Source organism: Rissa tridactyla, chromosome 4 (genome assembly GCF_028500815.1).
Source record: "Rissa tridactyla isolate bRisTri1 chromosome 4, bRisTri1.patW.cur.20221130, whole genome shotgun sequence".
Lineage (NCBI taxonomy): Eukaryota > Metazoa > Chordata > Aves > Charadriiformes > Laridae > Rissa > Rissa tridactyla.
Genome location: NC_071469.1, coordinates 30,619,578 through 30,639,528, shown reverse-complemented (window position 1 = coordinate 30,639,528; position 19,951 = coordinate 30,619,578). Strand labels below are relative to the sequence as shown.

General features: G+C 35.9%; 1 protein-coding gene across 14 annotated transcripts in view; it reads left to right on the top strand.

Moving 5' to 3' along the window:
- The window catches only part of MIPOL1 (mirror-image polydactyly 1), a 195,513-nt gene that overhangs the window by 25,998 nt on the left and 149,564 nt on the right, over positions 1–19,951 (top strand). For 7 of the 14 annotated variants that reach the window (XR_008466249.1, XM_054200347.1, XM_054200344.1 and 4 more), the window contains one exon: positions 7,540–7,619. Coding sequence is in view for 13 of the 14 variants with exons in the window: in XM_054200347.1 (XP_054056322.1) it covers positions 7,540–7,619 (80 nt within the window). In the remaining variant the exon portion in view is untranslated. Of the gene's footprint in view, positions 1–3,546; positions 3,592–6,140; positions 6,276–7,539; positions 7,620–19,951 lie in introns of all 14 variants that reach the window. The other 7 variants (XM_054200339.1, XM_054200337.1, XM_054200336.1 and 4 more) reach the window with 2 other exon arrangements.

Below are 19,951 nucleotides of genomic sequence, written 5' to 3'. Positions count from 1 at the left end.
TAAATAGGTAGTCAGGAGGTGACCTGTGAATATCATCCAGTTCACACCTCTGCTCAGAATGGGGTGATCTCCTAAGTTAGATCAGGTTGCTATATCCAGATGAGTTTTGCACATCTCCAGCAGTGGAGATTCTGCAACGTCTCCGAGCAACGTGTTCCGGTGTTTGACCTCCCTCGCTGTGAAAAATCTCTTACCCATAACTCTGAGTTATCTGTGTTACAACTTGTCTCCAAGAGAAGAATCTGTCTCTGTCTTCTGTATATTCGCTCACAAGGCAGGTAAAATCCAATAAAATCCCCCTTTAGCCTTCTTTCCTTAAAACCAACTAACTCAACTCATTTGAGTTCCTCATAAGTCATGTGCAGCACATCCCTAATCGTCTTGACGGCTTTCTGCTGGACTTGCTTCAGGACATCCATGAGAGGGTCAGACTGGATACAGCATTTCAGATGTGGTCTCACAAGTGCCAATTAGAGGGGATTAATCATTTCCCTTTGTCCGCTGGCTATGATCCTGTCAATAGAGTGCATGTGCAGCTAGATCTCACCGGCATGGGGATGTAGTGCTGATTCTACTAAAATAGTCTACTAAATATTCTTTTGGCTCTAGATAAGACAACAGCCAGCCTAAAATGCATGTATATATCCTATCCTTAAAGGCTATGGAAATCACAATCTGGATGTAAACTGTTTAGAAATGGAGATCTGGCTGCCTATGTGATATCTAATAATTGAGTTATAAGACCAGTGAAGTGTTAGCTAAATGGATAGATAAATAAATTGGCTATTCTACACTTGACCAAGGCATATCATAGTTTCATTATTAGAGTGAAAATAATGCTAACGGAGGTGTCACAGAAGAAAGCTGCTTCACAGAATGTACACCAAGATGAGAAAAGCTGGGGGAAAAAAGGAGACATAGTCTTTGATAAGATCCTCTGCAGTTTTCTTTACATTTCAAAGAGGTGGCAGGCAGGGGGAGAAGGAAAAGGCGTGTGTTGTCAAAGAGAAGACAAAACTAAAGAAAAAGAAAAGAAAGGGAGGACAAAGGACAGCTAAAAAGTGGGAAAGAAGACAGAGCAAGCTCAAGATTGTTTAGTAAATAAGATACAAAGATTGTTATTTTGGTTGTTAATGGGGGAGAGAGAATATAACAGAGGAGAGAAGAGAGGGGCTGTTGGTGAACCAATATGCACATAAAACACTTCCTGGAATGTGCAAAGAGAAAATTGAGCCTTGAGACTCTGAGCTAATAGCAGAAATCAGGGAGAAAAAATAAAGAGAAAAGTACGTGTCCTTTATCCAATTAAATTTGATTCAGGAATAGGTATAACCTATTGTAAACCAGTTGAAACTGCATTTGTATGTCTTCTCTCTTCCCTTTGTCAAAAGTATGACATAAAGAATGAGCGCTCTTTGGCTTAGTGTATTCCATCATTAAAAAGCACCAAATGCAAATTCTTTAATGAGAATGTGAAGAAGCTGCTGCAGCAACACAGTAAAAATAGCCGAGCCCTGGTTCTCCATGTTTTTCTGATTTACGCAGGTTAGTTGGAACCAACTGCAAATGTCTCATCTCATTTTGGGCCAAGAATCAGTAGGGGAGAAAAGCCAGGGATTACTACATGACTGCCCTCTGGGAAAATGCTTTTATTGAGATTCCAGATAATGCAATTACTTCTATAAACCAAAATCTTGATGTCTTTGTAGCAGGATAGAGTTTTAAATTTGAAGTACTACTCATGCTACATTCTTCTACTTACAGGGTTAATCTGCTTGCCTGTGTTTTACATTCTTTTAAAAAGAAACAGAATATTTTGCATGAACTACTTGTATTTAAAAGCACATAAAAGTTATGGAATACAATAAAAAAAGTAACTGTAATCAAATATCAAAGTATGTCTCATTTCACAGCTTTCAAGTATCCAACAGACATGTGTTAGCCCCTTCAAATATTTGTCAAAGGTGGAATATTTCAGTTATTCTTTGACTAGTATTTTTATAACTGCCCAAAGCTAATTTTAACTTATTTTGGGTTGTCTTAGACTTCTGATTTGCCGTAAAGTTTCTTAAAGTAGTGAGGAAATGTGACTTTTTTTGTGGAGGAGTATGTCATTGAATCAAAACTTGGCATCCACCTGGGCTAAGAAAACTGTCTGTTTGTTCCCTAGGGAAATGCTTGTAGAATGTAACTGGTTTTTATGTAGTGTACCTTCCTAAATTAAGGTTTTTAGTTTAGCTTGGCCTGAGGCAAAACGTTTCAGGATATTTTAGGAGATCCTGGTAATCTAATTAATCTTATGAAAATAATACTAAAATTCATTCTTTATTTCCCTATCCATAAAGTATATGATGTTCCCTCCCTCACATAGCTCCGTCCCTGCACTGTCAGTGGCAACTGTCAATGGCAACTGTCAACTGCATCGTTAAGGTGGACGAAGACTGGCTCGGTGCCATTCCAAGGGGTGGTGGCAACTGGTGTCTTGTTCCACCAGAGGCAGAGCAGGCAGGGTAGCCTTCACTTCTTGTGAAGAAGAGGTGAATTCGATCGACACCAGCAAGTGTGTGCTTCCTGTCACAGTGGCTAAGGCTGTGATCCAGAAGTTGTCTTCAAAACCTGTCAAGGCAAGACCAAGGAACAGGGGTTTGCAATCATCAGGGCTCGGTATGGAAGGGTCTCAACAGCTTTTCTGTTCCTGGGGAGGGGGAGTCAGTAACTGAACTCCAGCTTAGAAGATGGACTTCCTGATCTCCTGCCCAGGGAGGGAAAGTGCTGGCAGCTACAGCAGACTGTCACTAATCTAAATACCTTGGGTGAACGTCACTTTGCAGATGGTTGGTAGTTGGTTTTATTGTGAGGTTCTCCCTTGTGCAATATGTATTCTGCAGAGATTCCAGAGGCCTTTTCCTCTAAAAGGGGGAATGCTGCCACAGCTGTAATAAAAGCTATTCAGAACTGCACAAGTAAATCACTGTATGCTTTCTACCTATGCTATGCAGATGTATGTTATTTTTATATGCTTTTTGTTTTTATTTAAGTCTTATTAAAAGTTTGTGTTGATAAGTAATTAGAACCAGGACCGGAATTCCATCCTTTTGAACTTGCCATTATTTTGTTTAGGTGGGTTTTTTCTTCTAAAATCCATTCATATTTCCAGATACTGGAAGGCAAAATATTTTGATGGCCATGTTTACAGAAAATATCCCTGAATGAAAGAGGAAATAGTAATTTTACTTAACACTATATTAAAAAAAAAAGAAAAAGTGAAGGCAGTGTAGTGAGCTTAGTTTTCCGTTTTAATCTGTCATAGGTGTAAATAATTCAAACATGTAAGCATGGGAAGAAGTTGACAGTTTGAAACTGGATGAGTCTCGTAGGATAATGTTAAAATTTCCTGTGTGCTTCGATTTGACATTCTTTAGAAAAAGGTTGGTTTTGCTGAAGTATAAACCAATTAAAAGTTAATATTGTTTTTCACATGTGTATGCTTATGTAATTAAGCATCCACTAATTTCTTTCTCTTTGGGAAATACTTCTGCAAATCAGCAGTCCATATATGAAGAGTTAAGATCATATCGTCTGTTGTTTAAGGTAAGGATAAGGATAGACATTATTATTATTTTATAATAGATTCTTAATCCTTTGTTCTGTGAAGTGTTGACGTTTTCATTAGAGTTAAAATATGTTGCATGTTTACAGAAAGCCTGAAATCTCAATATGTGGTCCTATCAATTTTAATTATTTGAATCATTAGAACATCTAATTTTTTGCTTAAGGGTACACGAATGTACCATTGAATCTGTTTTTTAGAGGTTTTTTCCAGTTTAATGTCTGAATCCAAATTCATAAAGAGTTGGAAAAATGAGATGTCTGAGCTATAGGATTCACAGGGATTTTATATGAAGCCTATTTAATCAGGATAACACTGTTATTAATATTCATAAAGTCAGCTGGAACACAAATGACAGACTATGGAGCCTAAAATTTTTTACTTGTGAATTTATTAAAAGCAGCTTAAAAAATTAATGGAATTTAAGTAAAGTTGACGAAAATGAAAATCTTATGTTAGCAGAAAAAATCTTTATTAGAACTTTCTCTAAGACCATCTTGCATTGATGTCTTTGACAGATTTCATTGGTACTTAAAGAAGAAAGATGCATGAATGGTCATTTAAAAGGATTTAAACACATTGGCACATTAATTTTTACATGAATAATAAGTAGTTTCCAAAAGCAATTAACTTACAGTGTACAAGATTTGAATAGAAAAATAGGACTGTGACACCAAAGGGCAAAGCAAATGTGCTGTACATTTTAAACTTTTAATAATGCAACTTCTTAAAATAATCTATTTCATTTCCACAATAGGTAAGGTAATAGTGAAGGTATTTGTGTACAGCTTGGGTTTGTTTTGAAATACACAGAGATCTGGAACAAAGAAATATTTTGATGCCAAAGCACTATTGGTAAAGAACAATTTCAGGCTTTTACAGTGATGGAGTGCTTTGGAATTGAGCTTTCTTACAGTCAATTTCTGTGTGTGGAAAATAGTCATATACTGACCACAGCGTATGAGTTTTCTCCCGTCCTGCTATATGCAGAACTGGGAAGCATTTGTTACTTCTGTAGTGGGCAAAAAAAGTAGATCTGGAATTTCTTCATTAGTAGGAAGATGCTGGTTAATTTATATTCATATTTGTAGGTAGTTTTGTACTTAAATATTTAGTGGGAGTTTTACGTGACTATTGCATATTATAGTCAACAAATAAGGACAATTATTTCAATTATTTATTTTTTTTTAGCTTTCTATGCATGATGCTAAAGTAGTAGTCTTAACACTAATGCGGGTTGAAAAAATAGGTAGTGAATAAGGAAATCAGTATTTATATTTTAACTCCAGATTTTGGCTTACAGTATCATTTTGCATTTTCACTTTTGTCTCAGTCCACCGATATACTTTATTTTAATTTTCAGCTTAAATTTCTTTTGACTATTGGAAAGATTGATTATTAAGTTTGTCTTCAAATTAAAGTAAAGAAAAGCTTTAAAATAATTGTATTTAATTTTTCTGATGACTGTTCCTGAGGAGACCTTCATGGACAGCTTCTGATTGTTGTTGATGTGGCGAAGTTTAACACTGTCTGAATAATAATGGTTCAATAAATTCTGTTTCTAAAAATACCTTATGCTCAAAGTACCTACTGTAAAGGTACATCTTGAATGATATGTAAATGTTGTGCATAAGTTAGATAGCTATTGCAGCGTTTGTGTTCAGAACAACCGATTTACATTCTTAGTGTATGGAATATTTTGTTCTATTTACTAACGTTTTTATTTCTAATAATAGGGAAAGTATACTGCAGACCTTAGGGAGCCCCAAAAGGCCTTTCTGTTTGACTTCGATCACTAGGTTGCCTTAATCTGATACCAACTATTTTTATTTTCCGTTTGTGTAAACCAGAAAATTCCTATTAATTAGCAGAACATATTTCACCTATGTAGGCAGTCTGTCAAATGAGCCTCTTGACTTCTGTCTCCAATTATTCCCGTGCCATAGTCTATTATTTCCAGGAGAGGGCAGCATTTTCCTACATCAGGTACATGCAGGCACATGCCCTGCTTAGACTGTCAATGTTTCTTGTAATTACTCCCAGTATATTTGTTGCTTGCTTATGAATTAACTTGCATTTATGGAACTAAATCATTCCAATCATTTAATTACACCTGAGGAGCTGAACTATAATTGCTTGCTTCCAACTAGGATCTGATATGGCTTGAGCAGTATTAATTTGGTGTTTACTTTTCTGAGTGCTAAAAGCATTAAAATGATTGTGCAATGGGATTACATTTTACTAATTGCTGGCATTCATTAGCTGGGTAAATGGCGAGGAAGAATGACTGTATATTGTGGAGGGATAAAATTATGGTTTTAAATAGTATATTACTAGGCACATTAAGGCCCTAAGACATGTTTTAAAATACTCCAGAGGTTATTAAATACCGTATTTTCTTCATGTCTTGGTATATGAATATCTTATTAAAATACTGCAGTTATTATGAACCTTTTTGTGCAATATGTAGGGAAATGGCTTCATTGACAGAAACCTATTTCTTGATATTAATAACCTTCTATATTTTCAGCTAATCCAAAAGTAAATGAGGAACTTAGGAAAAGATTGCCAACTCCAAATCAACACAGTTACACAGAATTGAAAAAGAAGCGTACAGCTTCATTTGAGGGACTCTTGTAAGGAGCTCAGTGTTCTGCGATATGAGGTGAAGTTGTTATTGTTTGTTAAGACCTAAGCACATCAAATCGTGCACTATTTTTTTTATTATGGATGATTATAGTTAACAACAAATACTAGTTAAATACGTATTTCTTTGAATGCTAATGTGGAATCTTAAGTGTTTGCACAGTTATAATTTTTTGTCATCTCAAAGATAAAAATGAAAACATCAGCCTTCTTGGTGTTGTATAGGAAAAGAATTTCTTCTGCTGCTTTATTAGTTAGAACATATGTCTTGGTATAATATGCTTGAATTTTAAAATAAGTACTTAATTTTTTTTTATATATCTCTTTTAACTCGTACATTTATTAGCACAATGACAACTCTCTGGGTATTTTCATGATCCATCCACTGCCTCTTCAAGGCATATGTTGTATCTTTTTAATAAATGTAGAAAAAATATAGCAGGGAAAACATAGAAAATAAGCACAACTACGTAGTTAAAGATGAAAAATTGTCCTTTGTACAGTACATTTTAAAATAAGTGCTTGAGTACATAATAAAATTTGTGGTAAGCTTACTATATTAGCAAGATTGCAAATTTATTTAGATTTCCTTCACATATAGAATATAGTTGAATTTTTAACATATAAGAGAACATATACTTTAACACTCAGAACGTTACCTGATAAGCATAACATTTTACTGTAGGTCTTATTTTTGAGTATTGAGAGCTGTTCCTAGAAGATCTTTGATTATATGAAATACTGCAACTGTCTAATTAGCCATATAGTCTAAAGCAATATGTATGCAAATATTAGGATGGATTATTTAGCTGTTTAGAAAAACCTGCAGTTTCAGAGTTGGAGTCATCATGGGCCACTTTACTGATGTTTTGTAGGAGAAAGAATGTTATAAAGTAAAGCGCATACCAGCATTTGTAATAATTACCGAAGTGAGCAGTCTCATTGCCTCTAGCGGGACCACTCAGTGTGATTTGGGCTGTGCTCAGTAGCATGTACTTCCACGACCAGACTCTAGAACAAGAAGACAAGCTAATAAATTTTTCAACAAAGGTGTTACACACAACAGAAATCTGGACGAAACCATTGTAAAAATTAGATGTGTGAAGAAAAAATGTTTTACTGAGAAATATAATTTAGCGCTGACTGTTAAAGTACACATACTTTATTGACCTGTTATAAATATTTCTAAATCATTGCAAATTTTGTGTCAAATGAAGGCAAAGTATAGGTGTGTTACAATGTATTGTTTCAAGTTTATTTATCTAGAGTTTGCTTTATTTTAGCTCTAAAATCTTCAAGCAAAAGCTGGAGTCAGTGCCAGATCAAACAAGTTCGGAAGAACAAATGGAGAACTGGTCAAAAGGTAAGGACTTTTAAGATATTAATAAGGAACCTCAGGTGTTGTACCAGTGCTAGGCAGTGACTGGAATGCATTTGTTCTTGCCGATCCATGACTGGCTTTGGCAGAAAAGAAAAAAAAAAAAAAAAGAACCAAAAAACCCACAACCACACACTGCCTCTTAAAAGTATTTGGGGTAAGAGGAGAGCAGCTACAGGAATGTAAATCTTCGGCTTTATTTTTATTTTCTGGTTTATTGAAATGCTTTTCTATAACTTTGAGAAGTCTTATTTGAATTCTTTGTCTATACCTTGCACTTTCCAACTTTTTTTTTTTTTTAATGAGTTAACAACAAATCTAAAGTCTGCCTTAAAGTGACTTTCTTGGCTACTCATGCCTGGCCAGAGTATGATTAAGCCATGTTCTAATATTAGTGAGTTTCTTGTTATTGCCTCAATTGAATATAGACAGTAAGGTAGGCTTGGATGTAAAGGGAGCCTTGGTTAACTTGGAACTTCATGGTTCATGGAATTTTCATCTCCATCAGGATGGAAGGATCTTTTTGTATTTGGATGACCAAAATTTTGCTCTCAGATACATTCTTCTATGTTTCATGGCAGAAACTTAAACAAAAAAAAAGTGGTGGGGGGGGAGAGGGACACTGAGTTTGAGAGCACACCAGGTGACTGAATGACTTTACAGAAGAGAATTGTCAGACAGTGGCTTGTGACTAGATAATAACGTGTGGATTGAACAAAGGGAAAGACACAGGAAGGAGACCTTCAGTACATCATAAAAGGGTGGATTTTTTCCAGTAAGGGGCTGTGTGTAGGTTAAAAAAAAAAAAAATAGAATAGGTGTGTCAACATCAAAGATGCCTCCTATATCAGAGCCTGATAGCATCTTGCGTATTTCCCCTTTTTTAAATTTTATACTATGTGTTCTTTCTCAAAAGATAATAAATGTCAAGTCTCTCACGAAGAGTCTGTTGTTTAGAAGAAAGAAGAAATACTCCCGCTTGGGAGTATTTCTTACATATGTAAAGGAATTTCTATCTAGATTATTGTGTAAAATAAACTACTTGTAAACCCATTTTAGTTCATGGAATTTTGAGCTATTAGTGAGTGAAGTTAAAGTTTTTGAATCATATACTCTGAAAACAAAAATAGTCATGGTGGAATAACTTAGCAGAGAATTGTATTCTGACAATTTGTACTTTAAATGTGTAATGGCTTAATCAGATTTAGTATTTTTAGACCTTTAGGGGTCAGCATACCCTAAGAATGGTTCAAAAGGTTAACTTTCCAAAGTAGGCAAGTGAATCCCATAAAGTGGTTCTCTGTGAAATGTTTTCTGTCTAATTGCAAGAATGGCATTCTTCTGCTGCTCACAGATACTTTAAAAAATGGGTATTTACCAAGTTTCATGTGTATTGTTTTTCTGATGCATTAAGTTAGTATTTTGTGCTGTTTAGAAAGACATTTTTTCCAGGCTAACACTTACGTATTTGTGTATCCAATAGAAGTTGTTATATATACAAAAGTAAAATTGATATACTTTTTTTTTTTTTTTTTTATTCATTGATAAGTCATGTAATTCTTTACGCTTTTACTCCTAGGGAAGTTAAAAAAAGGGATTAATCTCATGTCATCATACTGCTTTGGATGAGGATTTTTTTTTCTTAGAATTTTATTTGGGTATTAACAATTAAATTACATTTTCTTATCCTAAGGATAATAAATAAATTATAGCAACACAATGTTCAATATGTACCCTTAGTAGACATTCTGGTGCGTTTTCTCATTGAACTACTAAATCAAAGCAACTTTTAATCTTCTATTGAAATGTGTACCATTTTGTGTCCTGCTTGCTTTGTCATCTGTGATATCTTTCCTTTTTGTGACTGGTACTATACTGTATCTGGTTGTTTATTGCTTGTAACTTGGAAGTTTAAACGCTGTTTTTTAGAATATAATGATTTATTCAAAATTATTTTTTTAATAACATACTGAAATGTTGAAGATTAAATTATTGGTCAAAAAATTAGGATGGTAAAGCTTGTCAGATTAAATTCAGCTGACCAGATGAAAATTCAGTCAAGCAATGAGAATATAAAAAAAAAAAAAGGGGGGGGGGGGCAAAAATGTTAGGTACAGAGAAGTGGTAGATTTATGGCAATTATGCAGGATAATATGTAACCTGTTAATAGATGTTATAAAATGAAGTACTTGAAAGAGAGGTAGTCTTTAAGAAACGTTTATCTGAAGTATTTGATAGTTGAGATTTTCTTTATAACCTTCCATGTTGTTTGGAATATAATATACCTATGTGGGTTGAAGACATTTGTCTGTCTCTGTTCTGATATATTAGGAAGAGTTAAAGAACAGTCTGTGGGCAAGGATTATTATTTTGGGTTTATATCTAATTTAAATGTACTGCTTATCTCCACAGCACCTAGTTTTTAATAGGAGGATAGTCACTTTTTCATTTCTCTCTAAGAATACTTGAGAAAATATATCAGGAGCATTGGCAGCAGGCCAGTGAAGACTGTAATTTGCAAATGAAAAATATTCAGGATCCAACCTAGAAAGCCTAGGATGGTAGTCCATTATAAAAATAAACTTGTGTTGGCAAATAGACGCATATCTTTGCATTATCGTGGCAGGAGGGGGAAGCACATTGCACCTAGGTGGAGTTGTTACTTTAGCAGGGTTTCCATGCTTGACAAAAATTGCAGCAACACACTGTGAAAACACATGAGGGAACCTGAAATTGGGTGCTTTTCATACTTGCATATACATTCAGGACTTGATATGTCAATTTTCCAAAAGAGTTTGCAGGATAGGAAAGGGGCGAGTGTGCAAATACCGGAGTTAAATTTGTGTCTCATTTGACTCGTATCACGTACTGCGTTTGAATGGGTGCAGCTATACTTGTTCTGTATTGTATAGTCTTTCACTACTGCAATGTTTTTGCTTGTGTCATAGTTCTGAGTATCTATAATTTTTCAAGGACAGGGCAGAAATTAGGTTGTCCTAGAATATCTAGTACTGTTTGGTCTGTTTTGACAACAAAATTGTAATTTTTCTGACTCCAAAATGAAAAGCATTGTATAATTTTTGTTTGGAATTTCCTAAAACAAGGTAATAGGTTGATTCTTTTTAATGGCAAAGTGGTTTACTTTCTTAAAAGGTGGTTGTTATATTGTTCAAACATAGAAATACATACATATATATATTTCTAAACCACGACTTAAAGCACATATGAAAATGCAGGTCAAAGAATCGATTTCACCTGTAAGAATTTGAAGTCAGCTCTTAGTTATGATTCTTATAGATGCTGTAAATTGTTACCCTTCAAAAGAATGTTTGTGTGGCTTGTAAAAATACTTTAGAATTGCATGTCTGGAAACTCTGCAAGTTCAGAGGGGACTCTAGCTTTAAAGAGATGTGAAAATGTAGATTGGAACAGAACAACAGAATCAGCTTGTGCAGGGAAATTTGAAAAGCAGGTGTTTTATCTTGTGGTAGAGTTGTTGTTTTCTGGTCTTGCTCCCATCAGGGAAAATAGAAGAGGAAAACGGATATGCAAACATAATGAACAAGTTATGTATATATAGCTGGTCAGACACATGTACATGTGATAAGCTTACACGTAGACAGTTGTCTTAATTGCATTGTGTCTTTGTGCATGCATTGGTCTTGCATGAATGCATGGTGCTTACTGTGAAGAATCTGGCATAGCTTTCCTTGTATTGTCGTAGTCATGAGGTGTATATGCCTGTGTATTGCTCTCAAAAAGACTTTTAAGTTCTTTTGCTGTGTAGTGAATAATATGCAGGAAATAAAACATCTCTAGAAATTTTGTTGCATTTATCTACTCCCATTTATAAATTCCATTAATTGTCAGCCATCCCTTTTGCACTCATGGTAATTAAGGCAATGTACAGTCACATGCATATATGCATATTCATATAAGTAAAATGAATAATTTCTCTTTTTTCTAAATTCCTAGAAAGGAAGCTCCTGTTCCTCAACACATTTCTAGACTATCTTATTGGAAGTAATAAGTTTTTCTAGTTGTGTAATGATTTTAATGTACTCTTTTGTGGGTTTGGTTTTGTAATAGTAATTACAAGGACTTTTTGTCTGGAATCACTATTGTGTGACTTTAACACACATAAGCTAACACACATACACACACAAAGATGAAGGGGTAAAGAATGCTTTGAGAATAACGTGGCGTTGTAAAGATTTCTCATCTGACGCTCTAGCTAGTCAAAAAGTAACTCATTGTAAAGGTGCTGCTTCCCCTTTCTCCAGAATACACCAGTTACAGCTGTAAACACTCTAAAATAAATCTGAAGCCCTTCTTCCAAGGCTGTAGTGGAGGCAGAATAAACCATACTTGTCATATTAAAGTCTGTTTCTTCTTTTACGTGCCTCAACAGGAGGTACTGTGAGCCTATTCTTCCTCTCCTTCCCTCTTTTACTAATAAGGAATGCTGTTTACCTGGGAAAGAAAAAAGACTTGGATATTGCATGGGTGTGTATGCAGAAGAATCTATATGATATGCAGAAAGGCAGAGTCCTCTTCACACACGTGGCGCAATTGATTAGTGTCTTCCATGTGTGCTGTGCTTTCAGCATCGAACTTGCTGTGTGCCAGCTGTAAGAGATCCCCTTGCAAAGTGGCAGGGGTAGTTGCAGGTTTCTCTGCACAGTGTGGGAGGCAGAAGAGAGGCTGAGAGGATGATCTTGCACGAGTCAAACATGGGAAGAGTGGCTAGTAGCTGTAGAGCAACACTAAGTATGGAAGATTAAGAAAACATCTTGCATAGAAAAAGAGGGAATAACACGTGATAATTTACAAGATAAAAAGTAGCTAGTGATAACTGAAAAATGATCAAATACTGTCTGGTCTTTCCTGTAAATATCATCACCCTTTCACATGTATAAATTCTCGTGTCTCCTTTTTCCATCCCATTTCTTTCCTTGTACATTTGGAATGGTTAAATACAGTTTATTCCTGGCCAGGCTGCCTGCAGAAAGACTCCTCATCAGAAGCACAATTAAGTATCCATTATCTGCCTGACCCATTGGAGTGTTGTGAATATGATTCTGTTAGACCCTTTATAGTACGTTGAAAACGTGTAGTGTCTTATCTGCACTGAGTATTGCAAGCACTAAAGATGGGGAGAATGCACACCATGAAGTATTACACTTTGAATTGCTCAAGTGTCTAAAGTATGAGTGCAGCTAACTTCAGAACGTCTTGAAATGTGCTTCAGGGGGAGCAGCACTTATTACCGCAGAAATTTTTATGTAGTGCTTTAGAAGTGCAAGAGGAATTTGGTTATTTTCTTTAAAAAAATCTTCATTGCTTCCATTTTAATAACAACTAGAATGGAGCTTAAGTTCAGAGCAAAGACGTAACAAAAACATTTATTAAAAAGAGGTTCTCCAGGGAGTGCACTGGAGACTCTTATCTGAGAGTTCACCTGCATCTTTAGTAGACCATTTACTCTGAGAAAAGCGTGTGTGGGCAAGGTATCTTAATGGCAGTTTATGCAGAGTGACCATTCTTTTATGTCAGACGCTTAAAATTACAATATTTTTCTTCACTTCTAAAGCTGTAGTTTTCTGGGATTTTGTTTAGAACTCTAATTCAGCAAAACCTTAGTTGTTTGTTTGCAGTAGGGGAGGTTGAGTACATTTGGATAAGAGAATTTTCACTATAATTAATGGGCATCAGGAAACATGACCCTGCCTAGATAAAAGGGAGTTCTGGATCATTAAGATTTAGATAATGGAAGGGGTTATATGTGAAAAGCAATTGTCTGGTATGACAATAGCAAAAGAAAAATGGGATGGGAGGGTTTACTTTGTTTTCAGCTGGTTTAGAAAACATAAACACAGCATGCTTAGTAAAACTCTAGCAGACACTATGTTTGGAAATTATGTAATAACTCCATATAGGCTGTAATGATATCCTGAAACCCTGTATTTAAACTAACCTGAATTACAATGAGAGATAAACAGAATATTTACCCATCCCTTATGAGCTGCTGCTGATATGTAAATTTATTCTTCTACTTTGCACAAATATACTTTTGAGCTACTGCTTAAACACTTCAAGGTCCTTAGCCAAACAGTTTTAATGATGCCTCCAATATTATGAAAGTGTGACATTTGATGAATGCCTTGTATAGTTGTGATATCGGGGAAAGTGTAAACAAAAAACGCACATCAAGTCATCGTGCAACACCTAGATAATTTATAATTTTACTGTTTATATCCATCTTGACATTTTTTATCTGCCAAAGGCAGGTTTCATTTGGAATCTTAATCTGAGATTTATTTGGTGGATCTGGAAATCATAGCTAGAGTTCCCACAGGAAATGGTCCATCTACCAACAGATTAAATGGCAGTCCTGCAGTTGTTAAGGGAGCTCTGCATTTAACACACATGCATACTCATTCAGTCAGCACTGTGGAGAAAAATTAAAGTAGTAACCCAGGTTTAGGAACAATGTAGCTAAAAAGTCCCATATTTGCTGAATGACAAAGGGTTATATAGCAGCATTTCATTTTATTATTCGTGCTTGAATTTCTTGTTTGCTTTGTTGAGTCTGCTGACGAATACTAATAAATGCCTGCAACAATCCAGACGAGAGATGCCTGGCAACAAAGCTATGCGGTGGACCTCCCTGATCTTCTCCAGTTCACAACCTGACCTTTTGAAAAATTGGCTGGGCTAAGCTGCAGAATTTGGGTGTAATGGTTATTGTTAACTCCAGCTTTAGGATTTATTAATTTGTGTGATCAAGACTTACCTATACTTCAAAGTTTCAAAAGACCAAACACAATCATCCATCCATTAGAACTAACATTGTGTTTCAGTGAATCCCACTTAGTATCTGCCTCGAGATTCTGCTGTTTTGATGCTTTCAGAATATAAAAATGCTTTTTCAAGTGTGAGAGACCAATCCAATGAAAATCTGGTGTCTTCTCAGAAACTAATATTTTAAAATAACAATATGTTAATGAATTGCAAAAGGAGAGTGGAATGCCAAAGGAAATGTCTGATATTTACACATTAATAAATGCATCATGATTAGCTGCAGTGAATACCAAAATAATGATTGGCTGCATATTCTAAAGACTTGGAAGTGTTTTTCTATTTTAAATATTCACCAGTTTGTACACAATTGCTGTTTAGATGCTAAATAGGAGGGCAAAAGACTAAGAAGCAGGCGAGGGAAGCATCATTACTAAAATAATCAGAATCCTGGGAGAATTGTAAAAAATTGCCTTTACCAGAATAACTCCAACTGTTCTTAATCTCCCTCTCGATTTATTTCTTTATGAAGGGTGTTGCCAGGGTTCCACACAAGTACAGGTGAATAAAGAAGCATTCAAAGTAACACAGATGTCCCCCCGTTTAAATTGCTAACACAGAATGAATTCACTGTTCTCTTTAGATTCCTTTAAGGAATAAAAAAATGAACCATTAAACTTCTGAGATTTGTCTGTATTTTTGCAGACCAAATATTTTCAAGCCCCTTTTGTGTGTGTGTATGTGTCGTGGGATATACAGCAAACTAAGACATTAATGCAAAATATAACTTAGGTTATATTTACTTCATTTGCAGAGAACTTTCTCAACAAAGTTCCAATAAGAATACGTTGCTGTCTTTGATCATGATTTTGGACAACTTAAATACTTAGCTGTAGCCAGAGACCAAGCATTTGAATTATATTGTTCTGTTAACCTGACTGATTTTTAAAACAGTTTTGATTGTTCCGAAGTTTTCTGTATTAGCACGATAGTCAATTTAAAAAAAAAAAAAGTTAAAAAATAGTTATTTAATTTCTCCTGCTTACTATTGAAATTACAGGAAGCTTGTATATACTGTACACTGCACATCTGTCTTCTAACAGAAATACTGTAGTCTGCCATGTGAATGAGAATTATCGTCATAAAGGAATGCGGAAGGTTACCAATCTAGTTATTTGAAATTTCTCTTAATTTTTTGGTTGTGTAAATGTTACTTTCTCATTCATAAGTAAAAATGTGGGTTTTTTTTCCTGAAGTCCCATTGAAATGAGTTGCTAAAGCCTTTCTGACAGAAGAGAGAATTTGAGGTCTCGGAGGAAGAGACAGGAGCAGGAAGGGCCACCAGTGAGGTAGCACAGGCTCCAAAAGCATAGATACAGAGCCTTGGACTTCAGCAATTTTACTTCTGACATGACTTGCTCAATGACCTCGATCCACTTACTTCGTTACTGTCTCAATCTTGATGGCATTAAAGTGACCATCACAGTGCTTATGCATCCCTTATAAAATATCTATGAGTTTGCAGGAAATGTTTTCAAGGCTTACTTCAGTGAACCTCTGTTAATTGTTTCTTAAAATAAGAGCAGATATCCTATCTCAGTGTAAATTTCGGGACCTTCTGAGTAAGAGTTACTTAAAAGCAAGTTGATAGTCCTTACTCTTCTGAGTTGACCCATGGTGCTCTCAGGAGGGCACACAGTTACATATCATTGGGGCATTGAGGGTACAGTGAATCTACGTGGTGATTTCCTCTTCGTTACTGCCAAGGGCTTGGCTGGTTATACACGACACTTTGGCTGGGCAGAGCGCTGAGAAATAAAAGGAATTAGCTTTGTATTACGAAACTACTCTGAGTAGTATCTGAGAAGTATCAGGTTGCTGTGACTGCCATTCTGCTGTGCCACAGAAGTGATTTAGTGAGATCTTAGAGTCCTACTGAATAATCATCTTAAAGTTTGCCCAGTTTTCTGTAAACGTTAGAAAAAGTGTGTCATGAAGAGACAACCATTTGCTTAGTTGCAGGTTATTGGTTTTCAGTATAAGACACTGCACTGAAGGGGCCTAAATACTTGCTAACATGAATAAATCTGTAGTAAGTCCAAAGATGAGTAAAACTGCACTTTTTCTTGTTTGTTTTTTTTGGAGAAAATGTATATTGACCTTGTACTTTTTGTACTGAGCTTTTGTAATTGTTTTCTAGAAACAGCAATTACTTTCTTCTTGAATTAAGTACAGCATTTTTTTCTTGGGATTAACTCTGAAACATGTTTGCAATTGTGGGAAAGATAAAATAGTGAGGAAAAAGTCAAAAATAATGAGACTCGAGATATGCATGTAAATCGTATATGTTGCATCTATGTCAACTCAAATACATATGAAAAAGGAAATAACAGGCATTCTGAAAATGCATAAAACCTTAACTAACTCTTTTCTTCCTATTGCCAGGCAATAAGATCAGATTTCTTCTACCAGCCTCATTTTCTTTCTTTACATATTTATGCTTATAAAATCCTTTAATTTTGGTTTCGCACTCATTTTCAGGATTTATGCCTTTTAATCATTCAGTAAGGGGCGAACTGTTGAGCAATCTGAATCTTTCACCGTCATTTTGTTTGGTAGAAGTTCCAGTAGTTATACAGCTGAGTGAATGAACGTTTGTCTTTGACCAAAAGGCTGACTCATCATTTTAACCTCATGAAGGAATATTCAGCCATAGAACTAATTTCATTTGAATAGCTTGAAAAGCCTAGTGGCTATCAGGTTCAAGTTTTCCGTTAGACTCAGATATTTAATTTCTATTTATTTATTAATATATTTCAGAATTCAAGTCCAGTAGCATTAAGTGTTATGAACTTAAGACAATTCCATAATCCATTTTTCACATGAAGCTATTAAAATTGCTTTTTATTAATGCAGCAACAGCTTGGCCTAACAGCCTGTTAGAACACTCACAGGTGCACGTGCACTGTCATACACGCATCCCAAAAAATTATCTTTTCAGAAATGTGTGTAATATTATTAATGTGAAAAAAAATCTGGATAATTTGAGAGTCAATAATATAGAATAGCAATTAGTCTAGTGAAAATAAAAGGAAGTTGCCCCAGTCGAGTAATGTTCTTACACACTTGACAGTTATTGCAGCAAGTTGAGGTAGATGTGTGGCTTGCAACTAGGGGCAAGAGAAAGTATTTTTAAACTGTAGTAAGTGTGTCCTTTTATTCCAGTGTGTATAGGGGCAGGGTGGCTCTTTGCTTTGATAGTTTTGTTGGAAAGTGAATATTCCCTCTTGGTGCTTGGAATTCAAAGTTTTTGGTATTGTACAACCACAAAAAAAAAAGGCAATTTTAAAGCTGCATTGTAGTTTAGATTGAGAAGAAAAAATACAGGATTAACAGTAAATTAGAGTTTGTCGATCACTGAATTTTTGGGTTTTTTAGTAATTGAGGCTGCAGGCAGTGTCAGAAGAGTACGCTACTGAGTTTGCGCTCGGCTTTGCTCCTACTCCCAGAGTGTGTATGGCACATTCTCTTCCTTCCTGGTTTTGCTCTTTTTCCTATTCTGCCTCTTACTGCCATCCCTCTGGGCATTCATTCATGCAGTCTTATGCAGACAGATGAGAACACGCTTTGTCTGTGCTACAGACCAGCTGAAAACAAATACTAGGGAGCTACAGGTAAGCGGTAAGTACTATCACACTTGAAGCTTGTTTGGAGCACCAAGGGCTTCCAACGTCCACATATTCATCTGCAGGCAGATCTGTAGCAAACAGTGTATTTTGTGGTGCTGCATGCGTGTTCTGCTGGTTTTTGTTTGTTTTCCTTTATTGTTATTCCTGCAAACCTCTGAGCTGATCAGCGCAATTTGGCTGGTGGGGTGCTGAAAGACTACAAACAGGGGGAAGGAGGTGCCCACCGAGCTTCTGCTGGGTGATGGGACTGCTGAGTATGCTGAGTGGCATAACAAGAGAAGCTACTGCTTCTCTAGCCTTCCAGGTGAATCTGCACCTTCTGTGCACTTACATCTTCAACGTTTCTGTCCATTTTATTAGTGTCAGTACGGGATTCTCTGATGCTGTGCTTTCCCTGATCTCAGTGCCAATTCCCCCACTTCTAAGTAGCTATGAGAAATAGTGGCTGCCTGCAAATTGTGTTTAGGTTCAATGTTTTTACTTGACTTTTTAACCACTCCCAGCTTAACAACATTGAATTCTGTTCTATCTTTACTATTTCAAGTCATGACAGCGTTATCTTCCCCTTATATTCCTCACAATCAATTCCCAGCTTTAATTCTAGTGTCTTTATATTCCTTCTTCCTAACATTTGCTTTTCTTTCCCTCAATGTGAACAAGCTATTCATTCAAGATAAATACATACAGAAGAAGATCAGCTGTTCAGCTTCTCCCTGTTGTGAAATATTAATCTGGGCTACTGAACTTTTTCTTTTATATGGAAAATAAGTTGTTTAGTATACTCAAGAACCAGAATCAATGGTGGTGATACCGCTTAATGAAAACTACAGCATTTTTTCCAAAGCTTGCAAGGCTGTTTTACCCTTTCTCTGATGTTCCTTGTGCAGCCTGATTATTGCAAGTGCTACTTATTCCCCAGTGTGTGTCTGCAGCATTGGTAATTAGTGCACAATACAATTTGCAGGAGGCATGAGGAAGAGCACTGAAGTGCATAGATTAATATTGCTACTTAGTTTAGCAGCAAGACAAGCTACCATATACCAAGGCCTAAATAACCTGGGGTGGGGGTCATGGACTATATGAAGAATAAAGTTGTTTTAAAAATAAAAAAATCGCTATGCCCATTGATCTGACAGCGTTCAAAATGTCTTCCACAAAGCATTCTACTGACAGATTTAGCATGTTGACCGAAAAATGCATTACAACTTTATTAAACAAGTAAAACCTCTAATCTTAATGCCCTTGGGCAGAGTGCTTCCGATTCTGAGTGGAGGAGGCTGCCATCATCTTCTCTTACAAAGCCAGCAGGGGAAAAAAATAGATCCTCTGTGTTTTGCGTAACATTTCCGGGAACGACACTTACAGGCTTGCTGTGATGCTGCTTAGTCTTACCCATGTGCTTGAGGGAATTGAATCTGGATGAAAAGGTGTACTGCAAATGTAAGTTGCTTAAAGAAGCAGCATTAGCATTAATAAATGCCAACACAGGTCTAGTCCCATTATAAATTCTTCTTTACCAGCGGCTGTAACTTACAGTTGAAGGCATAAAAATCTGTATCTTGACATGGCCTGAGGATTTAGCCTGAAGTTCAGTTGCTAATGCAGATGTTTACCGCATCAAGCAGACATGTTTACTTCATTCTGTTTTTAAAAAAAAAAAAAATTAAAAATCTGTCTGGTGACTTGACTTGTCATCTAGAGAGCTTTGTTCCTTTTTGGGAGCTCATATTTAGGATGTAATAGAGAGGCTGCTGAGGCTCTTCTGACCGTCTGTTACCCTCTGCTGCTCTTCCATGTGGGCACCAGTGATACTGTTGGGGTGACCTG